This window comes from Agelaius phoeniceus, chromosome 16, assembly GCF_051311805.1.
Source record: "Agelaius phoeniceus isolate bAgePho1 chromosome 16, bAgePho1.hap1, whole genome shotgun sequence".
NCBI lineage: Eukaryota > Metazoa > Chordata > Aves > Passeriformes > Icteridae > Agelaius > Agelaius phoeniceus.
In genome coordinates, this window is record NC_135280.1 from 1417360 (window position 1) to 1438333 (window position 20974).

At 49.4% G+C, this 20974-nt stretch overlaps 2 protein-coding genes across 2 annotated transcripts; one reads left to right on the forward strand and one right to left on the reverse strand.

The window, feature by feature from the left end:
- Positions 1-4385: 4385 nt before the first annotated feature.
- On the reverse strand, positions 4386-8262 carry GFER (growth factor, augmenter of liver regeneration). Its single transcript, XM_054643734.2, has 3 exons — positions 8025-8262; positions 7345-7541; positions 4386-6673 (listed from the first exon to the last, which is right to left on the reverse strand). The coding sequence occupies exons 1-3, from the start codon at positions 8250-8252 to the stop codon at positions 6511-6513; spliced, it is 588 nt and encodes a 195-aa protein (XP_054499709.2). The 5' UTR covers positions 8253-8262; the 3' UTR covers positions 4386-6510.
- An 8522-nt stretch (positions 8263-16784) lies between these two features.
- NOXO1 (NADPH oxidase organizer 1) lies at positions 16785-20499 on the forward strand. The gene is made up of 8 exons (XM_054643912.2): positions 16785-16907; positions 17336-17416; positions 17531-17594; positions 18052-18232; positions 18461-18642; positions 18859-18972; positions 19451-19568; positions 19791-20499. Exons 1-8 carry the CDS (start codon positions 16842-16844, stop codon positions 20359-20361), a joined length of 1377 nt encoding a protein of 458 aa, XP_054499887.2. The 5' UTR covers positions 16785-16841; the 3' UTR covers positions 20362-20499.
- Positions 20500-20974: the final 475 nt, after the last annotated feature.

Genomic DNA, 20974 nt, shown 5'->3' on the forward strand with positions numbered 1-20974 from the left:
CTCGTGTGTGGGCCCCCAGAGCTGGACAGAGAGCTCCAGGTGGGAAAAGCAAGGTGAACCTGCCTTGCTCTGGGAGCAGCTGCCCCAGTGTGTGTTTGGAGGGAAGCAATCCCAGCATGCAGGACACAGCCTGGCTGCAGACCCTGGACAAGGGAGCTGGGCAGGCTCCGGGCACAGATTCCAGCCACGACTTCAGCAGCTCCCCGTGGTCTGAGCCGGCCCTGGCAGGGGCGTGGGTGGGAAAACAGCTTGTGCTTCACATTCCCCGGGCAGCAGGCTTGCAGCAGCACTTTGAGAGATGCTTAGCTGTTGCTCTGAAATGCTTTGCTTGCCCTTCATCAGAGCTTGGCTGATGCTGCTTTCAGCCATCCAATGAGAAAATGAAAATGAGAGTTGATGGGAGAATTAAGAAGAACTTAGAAGCCCATAGGGCCCAGGGGCAGAGAGAAGGGGCTTCCTGATGAGCAGTACCTTAGCCCACTGTCACAGAAAGCTCCTCATGCTTTCCACACTAAGAGATCCAAAACTATCTGGAAGATCATTTATTAGCTGGTTACTCATCTGCTTGTGAAATGGTTCTCAGGTGGGATTCAGCACTTACTGTACGTGGATAAACCCAGGATAAGTGTGCCAGAAAAAACTGTGGAAAACTTTGCTGACTGAAATCACTGAGGGAAGGTTGGGATAACAGAGCTCAGTGAGCTGAGGTAGCACTGGTTTTGAGCAGGGCAGTTGGTATCTCAGTGCTTGTGTAAAACCCAAACTGAACCCAGCCCCAAAGGGTTTCAAAACTCCTCTCAGCAGTGCAGCCATGGCCTCAACGGCTCAGGAGGGAACTCAGCCTCTGCTCCTCCAGATACCTCACAGCATGAAAATTTCGGGGCTTTTGGCAAACCAGAATCTAATCTGATCCAGCCGCTGCTCCCCAGCTTGGGGGGAGCTTGGAAAAGGGGAACAAGGTCTCTGCTGTTCCAAACTGGCCTCCCTAGGAGCACACCAGCAGGTCAGACCGCGCTGAGGACGTGCCAACCAACAGCTGACATTGGTGCCTGTCACCTGCAGCTGTGGCACAGGTGAGCAGAGCTGACAGGCACAAGGACATGGGGCAGCTCAAGCCACACTGGACGTGAAGAGCATCCGCAGCTACATCAAGGTTTGCTGCAAAAATACGCTGAAAATAAGAAAAGCTTTGTTTCTTAACCGAACGCAACCCCAACAGGTCCTCAGATTCACGAGCAGGATGCAACCTGATGGAAAAGAGATTTGTGAGATGGATGGAGACGAGGGATTTTATAAGTGTGAACGCTCTCAGGCCCAGGCTTGTGCAGCACAAGCCCATTAAAACACCCTCTCTGAAAGATTTTCATCTAAACAGGAAATACGGGCGAAGGCTGCCCTAACAGATATTTTTACCCCCCTTATGCAGAAGTGAAAGTGGAGCTGCAGAAGATGAAGTGACTTACCTGGTGTCTAGCAAGAAGCTTATGACTAAAAAAGAACTGAATTTTGATCTCTAGAGCCTCCAACCATGTGCTCTGGCCACAAGGGCATTGTCTTTTATTCCTTGTATATATCTTTCACACCATCTAAGCAGCAGCACATGAGGCACAGTCACAGAATCCACTTTCTTTTTTATTTTTTTATGCACACCTGGATGGAAAAGGCAGGGAAGGCCCAGCTTTGCCTAACCATTTCCGGAACTGGTAATGTCTCCATCCAGAGCAAGTCTCCATCCAACAGTGGGACTTGAGCTTAGAACTAAAACTTGGTGTTCTGGGAAACATGGAAAGTTTTAGGGGCTGTATTAAATGCCTGGTGGTACAGACATTAAATTAACTGGAAGCAGCATTTTATTCTGCTTCCAAGTGCAGATTTTAGCTGCAGGCAGAGGAATAACACATCCCTCGTTTTGGTAATTACACAAGAGGCTTGCACACTCGTTTGAAAAGTAACTGAAGGCACCAAAATCTCCTCCCAAAGTCACAGGAAAGGGACGAGGATGAGGTAAAACATTCGGTATCTGGAGCAGTCTTGTTCCAGAGATGGGTAAGAGGTGGAAAAGTCAAGGAAGTGCAAGGAAGTGCAAGGAAATACATGGCAATACAAGGAAATACATGGCAATACATAGAAATACATGGAAATACATGGAAATACATGGCAATACATAGAAATACATGGAAATACATGGAAATACATGGCAATACAAGGAAATACATGGCAATACAAGGAAATACATGGCAATACATAGAAATACATGGAAATACATGGAAATACAAGGAAATACATGGCAATACAAGGAAATACATGGCAATACATAGAAATATATGGCAATACATAGAAATACATGGCACTACAGCCTCTGTTGCCCTCTACTGTTGGCTTGGTCAGATGTGGAGGGAATTTTCCCGTAGCTCTCCGTAGGAAGCACACTGCAGCCAGGAACAGAAGCCAAGGGGAATCACGGGATGTGCTGGATCGGAGGGAAAACTGGGACCAGGATGGGGCTTCTGGATTTGGAGAGCCCGAGAGGAAAAGCATCAGCCTGCACTAGCACAGCACCTTGTGGGTGCTTGTGGGAGTGGAGGGCACCTTTGCATAGGAAGCAAGGGCAGAACTGGGCAGGTCCCAGGGCCAGGGATCCCGTCAGGGTGCCAGCCCGTGCCAGGTGCTGAGCCCAGAGAAATGCCAGCAGAACCTCCTGGGCTGGATCAGCCACCCCTCAGCAGGACTGCCACACGCCAAGGGCAACACGGCTTGGCAAAGGCTGGTGTGGCTCATCAGAGCTGGTCCCTGTGGGTCCCTTCTGACTGAGGATATTCTGTGATTCTACTTGTGGAAATCTTAACAGCAGTTACAAATATTCAGAAATGACAGAAAAATCAGCTCCATCTGGGTTGGGGGTTATTTTACACGCATCAGCACAGAGAAGGGCACCAAACCCCATTTATCCTCAGCAAACAGCCTTTGTTCACAGTTTTGCAGAAGATGCCAACCACCGTCATCCCTCAGCTCCCTGCACTGTGATTAACACCTGAACTGAGGGCTGGCCAGCCTGGAACCAAGCTCTGCTGTTCATCAACACTTCCCTGTGGGACTGACCCAGAGCAGTGCCCCAGCTGGTCCCAAGGCTGACCCTCACCCCCTTGGATTACAATTTAACTGATTTGTCTCTGTGCCATTATTTGTGGTTTGCTTTCCATGTTTCATTACTTTTCCCACTACCCTACAAAATGAAGAGTTGACTTTACATCACCTTGTTGGCTGTGCTTAATCCTGACTTCAAATAATAGTGGACAGCTCCTCTCCATCCTTCAGACAAAAATCCTCAGCAGCCATTCCAGGAATGGCATAAAACCCCAACAAAATCAGGGCTTAGAGGGAAAGGAAAGAAAATCCTAAAAAATCCAAACCCTTCCCTCTCCAAGCCTGTAAAACTCCAACAGGAAGGATCTCCCACACTGCCTGGAACAGACTGAAGCAGAAGACACGAGAAAACAAAGCAACTCTTGGGAATCCTTCTGTAAACAGGATTTTACACCCAACGCACTGCAAAGGAACAGCTAATCCCTGGAAAAATGTCAAAGGCACAGCGCTGCTTCTGCCAGCATCTGCAAGGCTGCCTGCCATCCATGGAACAGATGATTCCCCCAGGGCTCCCTGCTCTTTGCTTTTGGAGAGGGAATAAAAACAAAAAGGGGGGAAAAAGCAAAGTATGGTTTGAATGCAAACCAGCCCATGGAAACAGAGGAATTTGGGAAGCTGCAAGGTTGGTTAGTCAGGTTCCTGTCACACAGCAGCAGCTCTTGAGCAAGGTCCCACAAGCTCCTCAGGCAGCACCTGCTCCTGGCTCTGCTCTTCCTCACAAGGGCTCCTTGCATGGAGAGGAAGCAGCTTCCCCATTCCAGGAAATGGGATTGCAAACGCTGCCCCTCAGGGATGCCTCCCTGCTCCAAACCAGCAAGAGCTGAGCTGCTCCCAGCTCTGATGCTGCCCCTCACGCTGTCAGCAAGTCAAAAAAATCACTGGGGTCCCATAAAATTCCCACTGTTCCTCATATAAAAGCAAATTCTGACGTGACAGGACCTGCTGTACAAATTCCTGCATTTTTGTAGGGCCAACAGAGAACTGCATCAATTCAAGAGCACAAGAGGAAAGGACCAGGAGCAGCCCCACCTTGTCTGATCAATCCACAGAGAATCACACAATGTACCTGAGCCACCAAACTACAATATACACATATATAACTATATTTTTATATATATATATATATATATATATCTTGTTTTATATGTATAACAGTAGCATCTTGGCATGCAGAGGTTAGACCCACCAGCACAGCATGACCCCTTTTCCTAAGATCCCATGCAGTAGGACTGAGCCAGAAGTGAACTCAGTTGCTTTATTATTTTTACATCAACAGGAAATACAATCTGAATACAGAGATTTTTAAAACTAGATTTAATCAAGTGCAATTAGTAAAGAAGTCACAATTTTCTGTACACAAGTATGAGGACCTCCAATGGAAATTCCTTACCCAAGACTAAAACTTGTGGTACAAACGAGCAGCAGAACAAATTCCCCCAATCCTCACATGGTCAAGTCCACAGAGGTGAGGATATGCCTGAGAAACAACTACATCAGAGCTCTTCTGCCAAGCCAAAACAATGAGAGAACAAAGTGCAAGCACAGATTTTATCAAATGGCCACCTGGTAAAGATAGAAACTGCCCTAAAAGCATCCTGGCTACAGCTGGTGGCCTCATTTTTGGGCAGGATTTGCTAAAGACAGACACAGCTTGAAGGCTGTTCCCAAGCCCTGCCAGGACAGGACAGGCTTTTCCTCCTGCACTGCACCACCACCTCCCTGGAGCACACAAAGTGACCAGAGTGTGTTGGATACACCCTCAGCTCCCCCTCTGCACTCAGGGAGTGACCAGGTGTCCCTGCTGGCCCCTGAGCCTGGCCAGGTACAGAGCAGTGCAACACCCCAGGCTGGGCCCCTGGCAGATGAAGGTGACCAAGGATGGGACAGATGTTTCACCAACCTGCTCGTTTACACTGAAACAAAAGAGGGAGAAAATTCATCATCTGCTCTGTGGGCGAGGACACTGTCACACAGAACAGTGGAGGGCAGATTGGAATGGAGGAACACAGAATTCCTGCTTTAGCACAGCCAAACCCACAGGGAGACGCCTGCCCACACGTCCCTCTGCTAAAAGTGTCCTGACAGAACTGAGTCAGATGGGTCCTACCTGCAAAAAAATTGAGGGCTGCCCTTCTGTCGGTCCTCTAGTGGAGCCCAATGGGCTTCGTTTTGGGGGCTGAGTTTATTACCAAACACAAAACTCAAGAGCTGGGGTTTATTTGTTCTAAGAACCTCAACATGCTGATAGGGAAATTTTCTGAGCACTTTTAATAGCCTGAGTGACACCTTCAATCAGACTCTTCATGCAGTACCTTGTTATCAGTTCATTTGGGTTTGTGTTTAGAAATGTTACGACATACAAAGTTCAGAAATCATTAGTCCATAAAAGTCTTACATTCATTTAACACACCTGACTTGAAAGGACTTGACTGTGCCAGAAAATATCAAAATGTGTTTCCAAAGGTGTTCCTGGTTCTCTAACCACTAAGGAGCCCACAGAGTGGTGTGAGGACCAAAGGCTCAGATAAGAGGTGCCTCTGCCCTAATTACAGCAGCACCATTAACCTTTCCAGTCAAAACTTGCCAAAAAAACCCCAAGGGTAAATTCACAGGTGTGCTGTAGGGCACAACATAAGGAAGCTCAATAAAACAGACAAGAAAACCTCAGCAGGAAGCAGGGAAGGAAAAAAAACTGTTGCTGTCAGGGTTTGTGCAAACCTCTCCCAGTCAGGAGTGCAGGAAGGGATGAGATCACCACCTACGTGAAGAACTTGAAATTATTTTGACTCTATTTTGTCCTCTGACGTGTTCAGTTGAAACACAAAACCAAATTGAGAAATCTGGGCTCCATACTTTAGTGTTTAAATTAAATGTACTTGCCCTCAGGACTTTTACCAGAGGAATTGGACACATGAGTAACAACAAATGTTGGACATGCTGGAAAGAGAAATCCAGGGGTACAGACTTGGCACAAAACCCAGCATGAATTTTCTCTTATCAGAACAACAAAAATGAAAGTGGCAATTAATCAGATGCATTTTCTAAGGCATCAGGCAATGCCTTGGAGAACACCACTGTCTTCAGGGAAAATTAGCCACAGAAATAAGCAAATGCCCCCAGAATCAAGAAATGTCATCATGAAATGAGTTTGTCAGTGACCCAATCTCAGAGGTTTCTGGCAGCCTCAACCCCTCAGGTACCGCTACTTATCGAAATATCATTGGGATAGATTTTCAGTTCTCCTTTTGGCATTAGTTCAGCTCTGAATCAGTCCCACACAAACAGAGTTATCGACTCCCTCTGTCCCTGCAGCAACTCCACAGGGACTGCACTGCTGTGCTGGATTCCCAGAGCACTCCCTGTGGGTTAATCACAGCTCCCATCCTTCCAGCCATCCCTCCAGCGCTCATCCACACGGGAGCAGTCGAATTCCGACTTGCCCAGCTTCCTGTTCACTTCGTTGTGGAGCAGACACAGCCACCGGGAGAAGTTTTTCCTGGTGCTCGTGTCGGGTTGGTTTGTCCGTAATCTGCAAACAGGGAATGGGAAACAAATTAGTGGAAACTTCTGAGAAAGGAGCTGAGAACAGAAGGAAAACTTTACCACAGAATCCCAGAATGGTTTGGGTTGGAATGGACTTTGAAGATCATCTCATCCCAAACCAAATCAAACGCCTGAGCCCATTTCAGTCCTTGCCAATACAGGGCATTTTAGAGGGTAGAAGAACACTTGTCTCCTGAAAACCAAACTATCCCAGTCTAATTCCATAACTGTTCACAAGCCCATTTTGAACCAGAAAACTCCAAAATCGCCTCAGGGAAGCCTTGGAGGCAGCACAGAATCCAACAGCATGAGGACAGGTGTTTGTTTTTTGAGTAAGTATATCTGGGATTGATGCAATAATGGAAGAAACCAGTTCAGGTAGCTACAAACTCCAAGTGCAGGAAGAGCTGCTGATATGCAAACTAGCTGCTGCAGCCCAGCACTTCTGGCAAGCCCCTCCAACACAAAGAGCTGCTCAGGTTACTTACCTTTCCCTCAGATCTTCAAAAAACCCACTGAGGAAACTCACCTTTCCCTCAGATCCTCAAAAAACCTGCTGAGGCCACTCACCTGTCCTTCAGAGCCTCAAAAAACCCACTGAGGAAACTCACCTCTCCCCAGATCCTGAAAAAACCCTCTGAGGGTTTTCCCACTCACCTCTCCCTCAGGTCCTCTGCGCAGTGCTTGCAGGGGTAGAACTTGGAGAAGAGGTTGATGAAGTCCCTCATCTCCTTCTGCTGTGTCCCGGAGGGCCGGTCGGGGTAGTAGGCAGCCATGGTGTGCAGGAAGGCCCAGGTGCTGCGGCCCAGCTGCTCGCTGTCCAGGGGACAGTCCTGAGGGGGCTCCTTCGCCTCCTGCAGAGGGACAGAGGGGTGTGAGGGGACACCGGGGTGGGTGGGGACACAGCCCTTTTGTGCTGGCTGGGAAGGTGAGGTGGGGGAACAGGTCCTTCACATCCTTTCTGAGGTCATGGCAGAGCCCCCCACACCTTCTGAGGGGACACGGCAAAGCCTCTCTCACACCTTCTGTGAGACAAGGCAGAGCTCTGCTCATACCGTCTGTAGGTCAAGGCAATGATCATTTCACACCCTCACGGGACATGGCAGAGCCCCCCTTACACCCTCAGCGGGAGCAATGGCAGCGCCCCTCACCCCCAGGGAGAAGATGGGGACTCCCTTCCCATTCCCACCCAAGGGAGCCCTGTCCCCGGCTCCTTCACACCCTGAAGGGAACACGCAGCCTCGTCCCACTTGCGGGGGAAGGACGGAGGACGGAGGGAGCGCTGCAGGGACTGGGGGTCACCGGGGGCTCCAGGGAGGGCTCCCGCCGCGCCTCACCGCGGTGCCCGGGACCGCCTGCTTCCTCTGGTCGCGGAACCAGCTCTTGAAATCCATGCAGGCTCGGCATGGCTTCTTGGGTGTCTCTTCCGCCTCACCCTGCGGGACGGCGAAGGAGAAGGAGCCGCCGTCGGTGCCTGGGAAGGGCTCGTACCCCCGACCCGCACGGCCCTCGCTGGGCGCCGCCATGATGGCGCCGCGGTGCAGGACGGGCCGGGGCGGCGCCATTCCCGGCCGGGCGGCGTGAGGGGGCTGGCACCCGGCACGCGCCCGAGTGCCATTCCTGGTGTATTTTTACCAAAAACAGCAGCAAACTCTGTCTTTAAATGTCGTAGGTGAGGAGAACACGACACTCCCGTCTGTGCATCCTCGATTTTCGCTTCACATCGCCCATGGGGTGTGGTGGAGCTGTGCTCACCCACAGAGGGAGTCTCCCTCTGCTTCCCCTCTGTGTGAGGGGACTCGGCCATGATCCCCCCGAGGGTGTGAGGGGCTCGGGCTCGGCCATGTCCCTTCAGTAGGTGTCAAAGAGCAGTTCCCCTCCTATAACTCTCCCAAATGAGCACAAAAATACGTATAAATACGTGTTTCTATGCGGTCTGGAGTATCTCTTTGATGAGGAGAGACTGCAGGAGCTGGTTAGTCTGGAGAAGGGATCCCATCAATCCATACAAATCCCTCCCAGAGTGTCAGAGGATGGTGCCAGACTCTGTTCGGTGACAGGATGAGGAGCAGTGGCCAGAAACTAAAACACAACAAGTTCCACCCTGACATGAGGAAGAACCTCTTTCCATGATAGAGGAAAGAGCAGAGCCCTGACATGGCAGAGCCCAGGGAGGGTGTGGAGCTTCCCTCAGGAGACATCCCAAACCCACCCGGACATGTTCCTGTGTCACCTGCTCCAGGTGACCCTGCCTGGCCAGGGGCTGCACTGGATGATCTCTTCCAAACTCCACTATTCTGGGATTCTGGGATGTGTAGATAATGTGTGTGGCAGAGCCCATGGCACACAGCAGCTCTCCTTCGTGCCAGAGGTGCTGACGGGAACCTCAGTGTTATCTCCAGCGGACTCATACAATCAACGGGGTGATTTTATGGACAAACAAGTGGATAACTCCATTCATCTCATGCTCCTTTATAGCAACATGCCCATACGAAGTTCTCCGTGTTTTTAACACCTGTCACATGCTTGTAAATCCATACTGAGGGAGTATTTTCCTCTTTCTGGGAGTGTTGGCATGTGTCACACCAGGACAGGCTGGGAGTGACAGCCTGGGAGTGGCTGGGCTCTTTGGGATGATGGAGACCCAGACCTGGTCTCAGGTCCTTGGTCTGGAGTGGACATTTAGCATTTTTTCTTTTATTCCCAAAGAGCCACAGGCTTGTGAGCACATGAGGGTGGTAACCTGGCCAACTGTCCAGCCTGGCATCAGACTTTGGAGCTTGCTCTTTCACCCCTGGGAAATATTAGCTGTGGCATTACAAAACTCTTAATAGAGGTCAGAGAGTGAAAACTTGGAGAGCAGCACAGACTTGCTCTCGTCCTTTTTGGCTTCATTCTGTCATGCTCTTAAAGGTTTGAGAGCCACAAGTCTCCTACCATAAGCAATGTGAATTTTGTATCCAGTTCAAGTTTTCTCAAGTGAAAAATATGACTATTTTGTTTAATGCAAACAAATGTATGTCCAGGATGGAGCTGGACCAAAATGTCACCTTATATAAAAAAAATATATATGTGATTTATTGAACACAGTGTGGTGTAAAATGTGTATTAGAAAAAACATCATTTTAGAGAAATACCTCAAAGACTTGCCCTCAAAAATACTTCAACATTTGGTGTGTTTCATGTGGAAATGGCTGAGCTGTTTCTGCTCTGTGGAGCACTGAGCTGATGGTCTGGATCTCCATTTTGGGGTCTCTATTTACCAGTGCTCCTTTATTTTTATTTATTTGCAATTTCCTGGGAATATTTACTTGCTGATTTTTGTTAGGGAGGGAGAAGAGATGTGAGTAACTGGTAGGAACTGCTGGAATGGCTTTGTTTAAAGTTGTAGACAACTGTAAAGATAAATTTCGCACGTAAAGGAAAGATCAAGTAGGGACAGCGACATTTTTATGTCTGTTTTCCTTGCCCACCAATAAATGTTTTAACTGATGCTCGTGACCTCATTAATTTTTGTAAAGTCAGGAAAAAAGAGAATGAGATACTGAGGGAATTTCCTCTAGAACTTTATTGTTTGGTCTTCAAGCAATTAAACAGGTAGAGAGATGTTTCCAAGTCACAGCAATCTCCTGGTTTGACCGTTAGCAGACTTTGCTTCCTTGATTGTGATTTAATTTATGGATTCAGTTAAAACATCAGCACTTTTATTGAAAAGGAAAAGCCTTGAAGGAGGCTGTTGGTTACAGAGGTTTGTGCTCCACGTTGCTCCCCTTGCCCATTTCCTGCTCAGCTCTAGGAGCAGAGCTGGCTCTTTAGGAAAAGGTCCTCCCAATTTTCTCCACTTGCCTCCAGGTCCAGCATCATCTTGGATTTCAAAGTTTAAAAAATGGAGAAATGCTCCAATTCAAGTCAGAGCAAGGAAATTCAATTTACTGTCTCTAATAGAACCCAAGTGCAGACCCAAATTATTTCCACCCAAAGGAAGGAATGTGGTGCAGAGCCGAGGAAGGATCAGGGAATATTCCCTCCTTCTCCCCTTTGGACAGCCCTAACCCACCCAACCCTCTGCTCCCAGCACTGATTTAGGAGCTGGAGTGTGCTAGAGCCTGTTACCAAACAAACTCCTCACACAAATTCAGTTCTGGGGAGGAATCCTTCCCCGTTAGGGTGGGCAGGCCCTGGCACAGGGTGCCCAGAGCAGCTGTGGCTGTCCCTGGATCCCTGGCAGTGCCCAAGGCCAGGCTGGACAGGGCTTGGAGCAGCCTGGATTGTATTCCTGCAATAGAGCAGGAAGCTGTCTTGTATTTACAGGTAAGAATATGAGCCAAAAGTCTGATAAAGCAGCACCAGGAATTAGTCATAGACTTGTTTGAAAAATTACAGCCCACTAGGAAATAGCAACAGCAACAAAAAAATACATTTATTTCTAGGTAAGTGAATCATATTGATCCTCTCTGCCTGTGCATAAGAACTTTATCACCTGCAAAATTTCCCAAAAGTATGAATTTATCCCCCAGATATCAGGAAGAAGCCTGCAGCCCCCCTGCCTGGGAGTGGGTGAGATGTGTCAGATCAGATCCATCCAGAACTGTTGAAATGTGTTCAGAACAGTCTGAAGTGCAGGACAGCACAAGACACTGCCTTGCTCAAATCTGGGCACCTACACCCGACACTGAGTTTGTTCTTTTAAAGTTGGTGCCATTTTTATGTGTGGATCCTTTTGCTGATTAAAATGAGAATCCATGAGTAATGGTGATGGCAGGGGCAGGGAGAAAACCAAAGTATTTCTGCAGGTTGGTTTAGGTGGCTCTGTTTGTGTCATGCTCCAATCTATCTCCTCCTTCCCAGACCCACCCCGAGCATCCCTGGAATCAGTTCATCCATTCTGAGGATAAACACAGCAAAACTGGGGGTTCCTTTTGTGCTCTTGAAAAACAAAGTCTTCAGTGAGCAGCTCCTGTTCTCTTGGCTTTGCAAAAGGAGAGTGGCCCCTGATTTGGGATTATTCCTTTTTTCCAGAAGAAGGTCAAAGGAATTCTACAGGAAGTCTCCTTCAGTGGAAGAGGTTTTCCTCAGGTAACAGTTGCTATGTTTGGACTCATTGAGAATCAAACATAAATGAAAGAACAATTCCTTCCACATTACTCTTCTCCCCCCAGGCTTTTGAGTGAAGATTAGATCTGGTTTTCCCTGAAGGGGCCAAGGAACACAAGTTGCAGTCTTTGCTCTGAAATACAGGTGGACTTTTAGCCAGAGCTCCTGGTGCTGGTGAAATCCCCAGGAGAGATAAGGCTTTGTATACTCTGCTCCTCGATGGCCGTGGGGAATGAGGAAAGAGTGGGATGAGCATCTCTGACTAATCTGGAAGGAACACAACAGTCTTGTCTCCGATCAATTTACTATATTTAGCATGATGCAAGAACAGATTTTCCCCAAGTGAAAACAGTATTTCTCCATGTTCACTCGTGCTTGCTGCCCTTGCTGTTGGCTGTACTGGTGTTGCTGGGATTTTCTCTCACCGGATTTCGGAATGTGTAGAGCAGGCTGAGCACTGCAGAGCCTCAAACCTCCTTGGAAACTCCACCCTGCTTTTCTTCTGCCTTCACATCTCATGCCTGGGTCACAGCACATCCACAAAGCTCTGGTCTCATGCTATGCACTCATCAAACACTGCTTTTTCCTGAGAAAATAATTCAGGGAACCTCCTCTTGTTGAAGCAGCTTAAGTTACATTCTCACCCTTTCTGGAAGATTCCTTCTTGAATCGTGCTTTTGTATTTTGCATAACTGTAGGAAACCATGTCACTTTTATGAAAGAACTATGAAATTATTTCAACAAGTGCTTGGTAAACAAGAGCCCGTCCGCTGTGCGTGCCCCAGGCAGCCAGCAAAGCTCCTGGGACGGGCAGAGCTCTCCCTGGGCTGGGCGGGGCCATCCCAAGGGCTTTGCAAAGAAAATGACGCCTCGGGAGTTTGATGCGATGCTGTGATTTTGGATCCTATATATAATAATATATAATAATAAATAAAGCTGCTGTGAGGAGTGAGTGAGCCCCTGCACTGAAGAGGGACAAGCACCTTGGGAAGCTCCTGTGATGGAGTGAAAAAGGCTGAGCTGCTCCCTGGGCTCAGAGAGTCCCTGAATTGGGTCTGCCACAGAGAAATGCTTTAGTGCCTGCAGCAGCTGCTGGAATTAGGATAAAATGAAATACTTTCTTCTGGATTAGTTACTGCAAAATCTCTCATCCCAGCCTGTGTGAAAGTTCAACTGCTCCCTTTGTTCATGATGTGAAGGAGACTTTTGTCAACTCCAGTGTCTGGGTTTTCATTATTCTTTTTAAATAAAGGTCTTTTTCTCTATTTATTAAAAGTCTAAAACCTCTTTGTACTTTTAAAATCGGCTTTTAGCATCTGGGCTTTTCATTAAAGGTGCTGATAGGTCATGTGTCATCACAGGTGACCTTCAAGAACAGTGAAGGGCAGGTTTTGATCCTGAAGGTGAGCAAAGGAAAGATGAAGCTTTTCCACCAGCTTTGTTCCAGGCCCCCCTTGGCTGTGCCCACAGCTCCTTTCTGTATCTCTTCCTTGCAGCTGCAGTGTCCTGAGGGTGGTTTGAAGACTTTTCCTCTCTTTGCCTCTCCTGTGCCGGCCACAGAAGGAGAAATCCCTGATGCACAGTCCCACACATCGTCAGCCATGAGGGGCACAGGTCACTCAGCAGCCCAGACACAACCTGTGTATGTGTGAAAGTTGTTCAGGACACAGCTGCTCCTCTCCAAGCATTTGGGACGAGGCTGTTTCTTGTTGGACCTGGAGAATGGCTCAGGAGGAGCTGGAGAGGAGCTGCCTTTGGCTGCCCCTGAGCATCTGTGCACTCAGATTCTGCTTCTACTGAAGTTACTCCTCATCCACCCTGAAATGAATAGAAAAGCAGAGCATCAGTGTTTATTTGTCATGGAAGAGAGGCTGATCAGTGGGACAGCCCTGGTGACTCTGGGACCTTCCTCTGGAGCCTCTGGGTGACCTCCTTCATCTTCCCAGCATGGGCAGTCTGGGGCAGGCAGCCTGGTGTGACTCCCTGTGACACTGCCTTAGTCACCTACTGTGACATAAACATGTTTCTGTCCCCAGAGGAGCACTTTGTGGCTGGAGTGATGCTCCTTGAGTGGCAGAGCTGCACCTTGGTGGGGTGCAGGGGGCTCTCTTGGAGCAGACTGCAAAATTATGGGAGTCATTATGGAAAAATCCGTGTTTCCTGTATCTTGGCAAAGCTGGGGAGGGCAGTCCTGCATATTGCCTGTTAATTTATGATCTCTTTGGTACCTTGTAAAACAACAAAAGGAGAATTAACTGCTGCCCTCAGAGCTGTGTAAATAAATATCAATGATGAAACAGCAGCATCCAGTAATTCCTGCTGAGTATCACTTTTTCTGAGCAGACCCTCCTCCCCTCCCCTGCCATTAATTATTACTCATGAGAGGCACTGATTTATGGCAAGATGACATGGAAACTGTAGAGGACACAAAGTAAACTTGATAATGCTGGAAAAAACAATGTTTGCCTTGTTTTTTATGAGTCCAAATGCATCCAGCAGAGCAGTGGAGTTATGGCCTCTGCTGGTGGCTGACCCATCCTTGCCAACAGCAATGGCCCTGCCATGGCTGGGAGTTGTGGAGAGCTTTGAGGAGCACTGTGCCCATCCAAGGGTCATCTGGCCCAGCCTCCTTGCAGTTTCGTAGGCGCTGTCACTGCAGAGGTGAGGTGGCTCCTGAGGTCATTCTGGAGCTGACAGTTTCGTGACATCACACTTGACACCACTGGGACACTGATACCGCTGTGGCAGCTGCAGAGCTGGAGCTGAGCCCTGCAGGTGACTCCAGAGGTGTTGGTGTCTCAGAGGAGTGGCAGGCTTTTCCCCTCCCTCCCTGCACCTCAGTTCTGGGTCACAGAGACCTTCACTTGCACAAAACATTTTCTCAATAGGCAATTATTGAGTTTTGAGCAGTTTTGCTCATATTTGGATTTACACAACACCGCAGTCCCCAGCAAGCTCCCAGTCAGTCCAATCTTTTCCAGAAGATCAGCTCTCCAAGCTACAGGGCTGGTCCTTCTGCCTCGGGTGACTTGTAAACCCCTGTGGAGCTTCACCTTCCTGTTGTAACATTCCATTAGATGTTTTCCACACCCCCTTTCTGCTTGAATTCTCTGAGAATGATGAAACGCAGCAAAACCAAGGCTATTTCCTACTCTTCTGGTTTTTATGGCATCCTCAGATCAAGGTGCTCTCTGAGCCTCCCCAGCTGCCTCCTCGTCCTGCAGCTCCTCCAGGGCTTTCCTTGTCTTTGGCTTTTCCCAGTCAGGATAAACACGTTTGAACCTTTGTGTTCTTGGAAATACATCATGGTTTGTGTTTGCTCTGGGACAGGAAACCAAGCCAAGGTTGGTTTCACCGGGAGTCTTGGTCCCAGATATTTCCAGGAGCCACTTAACGGAGCCATGTGAGGGTGAGCTTGGCCCTGGCTGGGCTGCCAAGGAGAAGCCAAGGAGTGCAGGTTTGAGGACATGGAGTGAGCAAGGGGTTTTGGCACCTCAGAGACTAGAACTTTCTAAATAAATCTGCTGGATGAAGTGATTTCCTCTCACTCCATAAAATCTTCACTCTTTGATCCAGGGAGATTTACCAGCACATGGTTTGGCTGGAGGATTTGTAACAAAGGATGGAGGGTCTCATTCCAGGGCTGTGGAGGGCAGGGAGCTGCTCCAGATCCCTTTTCCACAGGGCAGGTCCTGTGCAGCTTCCTGAGCCAGGAAATGCCTTGGAGATGCTGTGGGAGAGATTTTCTCTCCAAAATCCACACCGAACCAAAGTGCTCTTTGGATAACTTTCCCTTTTTAATGCAGGACAGATATCCAGCAGCAATAAATCCAACTGCAATAAACCTGCTTTCTTTGTCTCCAGAAACTGCTGCCCTGCTGAGTGGGAGCAGCCTCCCTTGCTCATGGATCACAAACCAAGACCCTCCTGACTGTATTTTACAAAAGGAATCTGGTTTGGCTCCCTGATCCACTTCTGGGGGATTTTTGGTAGATGAAAAATCACCTGCAGCCATTGCTGAGGATGTGAGGCACCAGGTGTAGCTGAGAAATGAAAGGGAGGCACGGCTGAGCCTCTCAGTTTGGGTTCCAATAATGATAATGATAAAGATAATTATAGTGATAATGGTTCAACTGAGGCTTTATCAAAGGAGAGGCGCTTTGATCACTCGGTGCCCATCAGCCCTGAGGTTCAGGGGAAGGACAGGCTGGCCAAGGCTGGAATTATCTCTGCTGCTGAGCCTCTGGGCAATGGAGCTGCTCCTTAGGAAGAGCTGCTGGCTGCCCTGGGAGGGTGTGGACACCTGGCTGGACACAGGGCAGAGCACTCAGAGCTGAATTTCCATCGCATATTTACACCTGAGGAGCTTTCAGTCTCTTAGTTCCATCCTGGGGATGTGTCTGTTCACTACATCGGTATCTCATTGGAGATGCTGATAAAAGTGTCAGGATCTATTTAAAGTAACTCGGCGGGTGGGACAAAGCAGGAAAAAAATATTTGCCACAAATATTACTCACGTTTAATGGTGACTGATCTGTGTTTTACAACCCACGCTCTAAATGAGCCTTTGGGGCTGGAGTGAGCTCAGCCCGAGCTGCAGTTCGTGTAATGCAGCCATAAAAACCTCACCTGCCTCCCGGAACCATCCGGGGCAGGTGCTGCAGCCCCTGACCTACTCTAACCCAGCGCTGGCAAACAGCCCCGCTCCCTTCCCTTCCTTCCCGACACCGGCTCGTAAGGATGTGATAAAAGAGCGTGCTTTGCCTCCCGGCTACCTGAACTATGCCCCGCCTGCCCCCGGCAGCATTTGCATGTTAAAAGCGGGGCGAAAGGGAAAAGGCACGCGGCACTTTAGCAAATCGCGGAATTTCTGCCCGGGCGCTGGGCGGAGGAGGAAGCTCGGGAACACCTCTGCCCTGCCTCCTGCTCCTGGCATTTAAATTCGGCAGTCGGGCTGGAGCTGCACCTCTGCTCCTCCAGCTCTCATCCCTCCAGCTCCCATCCTTCCCTCTCCCATCCTTGTGGCTCCCTGCGAAGGAGGAGCAGCAGCCGTGGGGAGGATGAGCTGTGACAGGTATCCCGTGGATGTGAAGGCTGTTGGCTTCATGCAGTGCAGAAAACAGAAGGTACTTTATTTTTTATTCTTTTTTTTTTTTTTTTTTTGGCTTTGTTTTCTTCCTTAAATATAATTTACAAACTGGCAGACCTAGAGGATTTTGAGTTACTCTTCCAGGGATATGTTTGCTTATTCCCCATAGTATTGGGATTGGAGCCTAGGGGTCTGGATAAGGGGACTTGGTTTTTAATGAGCTTTATATCTTGGGGTTTGCTCTCTTTTTGTCACAGCACCATAAAATTCTCCTGGCTTCAGCAATCATTACCCATTTGGGACTATGAAATTAAAAACATATTTTTGTAGGTTTAATGCTTTATTTATTTTTTTAATGTGGCATTAAAAGCCTCAACTAAACCACAGCAAATGCTGATTGCCTGGAAGCATCCAAAATTGAACATTGTGATTAAACTGCTTTTCTTTTCCCTTTTCTTTTCCCAGAACTACATGATGTTTGTGTCCTGGTCAGATCAGAACAACATTCTCATTTACAGGACGTTTGAAGACTTTAAGAAATTCCATGTAAGTGAATTTTCAATTCCTTAAATGTCAAGGTTCCTGTCCTGCGGAGGGGAAGGAGCCTGGCCATGTGTCAGCTGTGAGAAATCACTGTTCTCTCCTTCTCCTTGATTTTAGAAAGAGCTGAAGAGAAAATTCCCCACTGAGAGTGGGTCACTGAGGAGTTTACCCAGGTTTAAAGGTAAGGACAAATCTCTGATGGACCAACAAACCCAAGAGTGATCAGGGACAGCCATAACCCATGACAGAGACTCAAGTCTCTGAGCCTGACCTCCTCTGGAACTGATCAGGGGCTCACTCCTGCTCCTGCCATGGCACCACTGGCTCACATCATCACGTTTGAGTCTAGTACAGACTTCAAATGAACCAGAACAGCTTTGTAAATAGAGAGCTCCGCTTGGCAAATTAATGCTACACTTCAAATATTGACCTAGAGCTTCTTGAAACTTTATATGTGAAAAAAAAAAGAGAAATTTTACATGTTAAAAAATCCTATCAGGAACTGTTAAAAATGACAGTTTGGGCTTGGGCAGGAAGGGTGGTGGCTGAGGGCACCCACTGTTCAGGGAAAAGATGCTGCTCCCAGGGATCCAGATCCATTGCTGTCCTATCCCAGCTGTGCCCTTGTTATTTTGAAGGAATAACTATGCAGCAGAGGAAGGGTGGGAAGCTGAACAGGTGCCTGGAGATCCTGAAACTGCTGGAAACATATTCCCGGGAGCTGCTGAAAACAGATGTGAAAATCTCCCGGGGTGAAGAGGTGAATCAGTTTTTCAAGGCACAGACTCAAGACCTTGATCCCTCCTTCCCTGAAAACAGGTGTGAAATATGAATTGTATTTTTTTGTTTGTTGGTGAAACAGAAATGTCATGGGATATGGGTAGAAGGGAAACACCAGTTACACTCTAGGGCAGCTTAGCTGGGTGCTTTTAATTTTCTTTCTGATGCCTGAAGCTTTTCTCAGCCTACTGCAGAAATGATTTTACTAAAATCAATACTAAACTCAACGTTTCACGTGAGTTTTTGACGTGCACCTTCCCTTTCCAGTGCTGTGATCATGCCATCAGTATTCAGAAGGGAGAAGAGCCCCCAGCCCCTGTCCATCACCCTCCCTCAGGCGTCGCAGAGCTACCGCTGCCTCGAGGCCTTTGAAACCAAAGACACAAAGAACAAACCCTTCACAGTGGCTCAGAAGGAGATTGTGGAAGTGCTCATCAAGGACATGACTGGTAGGTCTGAGAGGATTCAGTGCTGGGCTGGATTGGCAGATGGATTCATAGCTAGGCAAATGCTGAGGTAGTGTCAGGGGTTCAGGTGTTTGCACTTGTGTGCTTACCTGGGGGGGCAGTGAATGTCCCTCCTGTCCCTCGTGTCCCCTACCCAGGGATTATTGTCTTGTCTTGACTTGCAGGCTGTTAAAATCCAGGTATTTTTCCTCTTTGTAGGCTGGTGGCTGGTGGAAAATGCAGACAAACAGATAGCCTGGTTCCCAGCCTCATACCTGGAAGAGCTTGATGCCTGTGAGGACATCCAGCATGCCTTCAGCTCAGACGAGGAGGGTGAGTCTGTTCCTCCTTCAAAACATGAGTTCTGCAAACCCCCACCACTTTACCACTGCCTGGAGTCCCTGCCTGGACTCTGACCTACCTCTGACTCTTCTGGTTGGCTCTGCCACCACCTGTGGGTCATGGAACCATGGAGTGGTTTGTGTTGGGAGCTTAAAGCCCATCCAGTGCCACCCCTGCCATGGCAGGGACACCTTCCACTGTCCCAGGCTGCTCCAAGGCCTGTCCAGCCTGGCCTTAGACACTTGCAGGGATCCAGGGGCAGCCACAGCTTCTCTGGGCAACCTCTTCCAGGGCCTCCACACCCTTTTTGTGAAAAACTTCTTCTTTATATTTAATTAAATGGATCAGATGGGGGTCCCTGAGCAAACCAGTCACTCTCAGGGACAGCTGCCCTGCAGCTGGGCTGGTCTCTCACAGGGAGCAGAGCATTTTCTCCACAAGGCAAATCCAACTGTCCCTCTCTCTGCAGGCAGCCTGTACTTTGTGGTGCAGGCCTACGAGGCTCAGAAGGCAGACGAGCTCTCGCTGAACCAGGGGGTGGTCGTGGAGGTGCTCAGGACATCCCACAATGGCTGGTGGCTGATCCGGTGAGGAGGCTTTCCCTGAGCCCTGGCTCCCCGAGGGAGCTGCTTGCTGTTCCTCCCGTGTGGGATGCACAGGAGCCCCCAGAGCTGGATGTCCTTGGCTGGGGATGCTCTCCCTGTCCTCACACCCCGTGTACAGCACTGACCTGCTCCCTAAGTGCTCCCTCCCCTTGGCCCGAGGTGCTGGAAGGGTTTGCTCAGTGTTCTTTCCATCCCTGCCCTCAGGTACAACGGCTGCACTGGCTACATGCCCTCGCTGTGCCTCCGGCCCTACCAGAACCCTCACCACAAGCTCCAGAGCATCCTGAGCTGCAGCCTGCACGCCTGCACCCCGAGCCTCAGCTCCCGGGAGGAGCACAGCAGCTCTGCCAGGAGCAGATCCCACTCTCTGCCCCAGGCCAGCTCCACCCCACAGCTGGGGTTGGGGTTGGACAGCTCCTCGCTGAGCTCGGGCAGCAGCAGCGCTGGGGCCACCCGGCTGGCCTGGAAACCCGAATTATCTCGGTCCCTGCCCGAGGTGAAGCCGGCCAGGAGCTCTCCTGGCCTGAGCCACGAGCTGGCCACGCACAGCAGCAAATCCCCACAGCTCAGTGCCAGGGACAGGAACGACTCCGGCTTCGTGGAGTCCTGTGCAGCCGAGCTGCCCCTTGCTGCCCCTGAGCCGGCCGCGGGTGTCCCCAAGGTGCCAGCCCGGCCCTCAGCCCAGGAGATCCTGCAGCGCTGCAGCACCGTCACCAAGCGCGCCGTGCAGCACTCGGCCCCCCGGCCGGCCCTCCCGGACCCCTGCCAGCAGTAGTGGCCCTGGGCAGGGGACACGGGGACAGCCCTGACAGCCTGGAGTCCCCTGGGAGCCATGAGCAGCGGCTCCGGAGCAGCAGGGCTTGGGACTGTCCCCTCCCGAGGGACACGCACACCTCTATCACCCCTGGAGTGCCAGGGCTTGGGACTGTCCCCTCCCGAGGGACACACGCACATCCATCACCCCAGGAGTGTCAGGGCTTGGGAATGTCCCCTCCCGAGGGACACGCACACCTCCATCACCCCTGGAGTGCCAGGGCTTGGGAATGTCCCCTCCCGAGGGACACACACACATCCGTCAGGGGAGTCACAGCTTGTGTCCCACCTGGGAATGGAAAAAGAGGTCACCTTTATGGACAGAACATTCCTCTTTCCAGGGGACTGGCGGGTTACTGAGACTCACAACAATTCTAATCCTCAACTCATTTGCTAGAAATGAGTTAGAAAAAGAGTTACAGGAAAATCAAGACTTTTCTCTACACTAATGGCTTTAATTGTACTTATTCTCCCAGGTATCTGTTAATATTTTTATAATGAAGTGTGTGTTTTTGTGAGGTGTTTGTGTTGTTTGAATTTTATACTTTTTTTTTTCCTATGAAATAAAATACATG

What these genes read in the sequence shown, in the direction of transcription:
- GFER (XM_054643734.2), bottom strand. Translation starts at nt 8,252, where the DNA reads ATGGCGCCGCCCCGGCCCGTCCTGCACCGCGGCGCCATCATGGCGGCG. An exon ending in AGGCGGTCCCGGGCACCGCG is followed by an intron (nt 7,542 to 8,024) that starts GTGAGGCGCGGC and finishes GTCCCTCTGCAG; the next exon opens with GAGGCGAAGGAGCCCCCTCA. An exon ending in GCAGAGGACCTGAGGGAGAG is followed by an intron (nt 6,674 to 7,344) that starts GTGAGTGGGAAA and finishes CCCTGTTTGCAG; the next exon opens with ATTACGGACAAACCAACCCG.
- NOXO1 (XM_054643912.2), top strand. Translation starts at nt 16,842, where the DNA reads ATGAGCTGTGACAGGTATCCCGTGGATGTGAAGGCTGTTGGCTTCATG. An exon ending in GAGTTTACCCAGGTTTAAAG is followed by an intron (nt 17,595 to 18,051) that starts GTAAGGACAAAT and finishes GTTATTTTGAAG; the next exon opens with GAATAACTATGCAGCAGAGG. An exon ending in GCTCATCAAGGACATGACTG is followed by an intron (nt 18,643 to 18,858) that starts GTAGGTCTGAGA and finishes TCCTCTTTGTAG; the next exon opens with GCTGGTGGCTGGTGGAAAAT.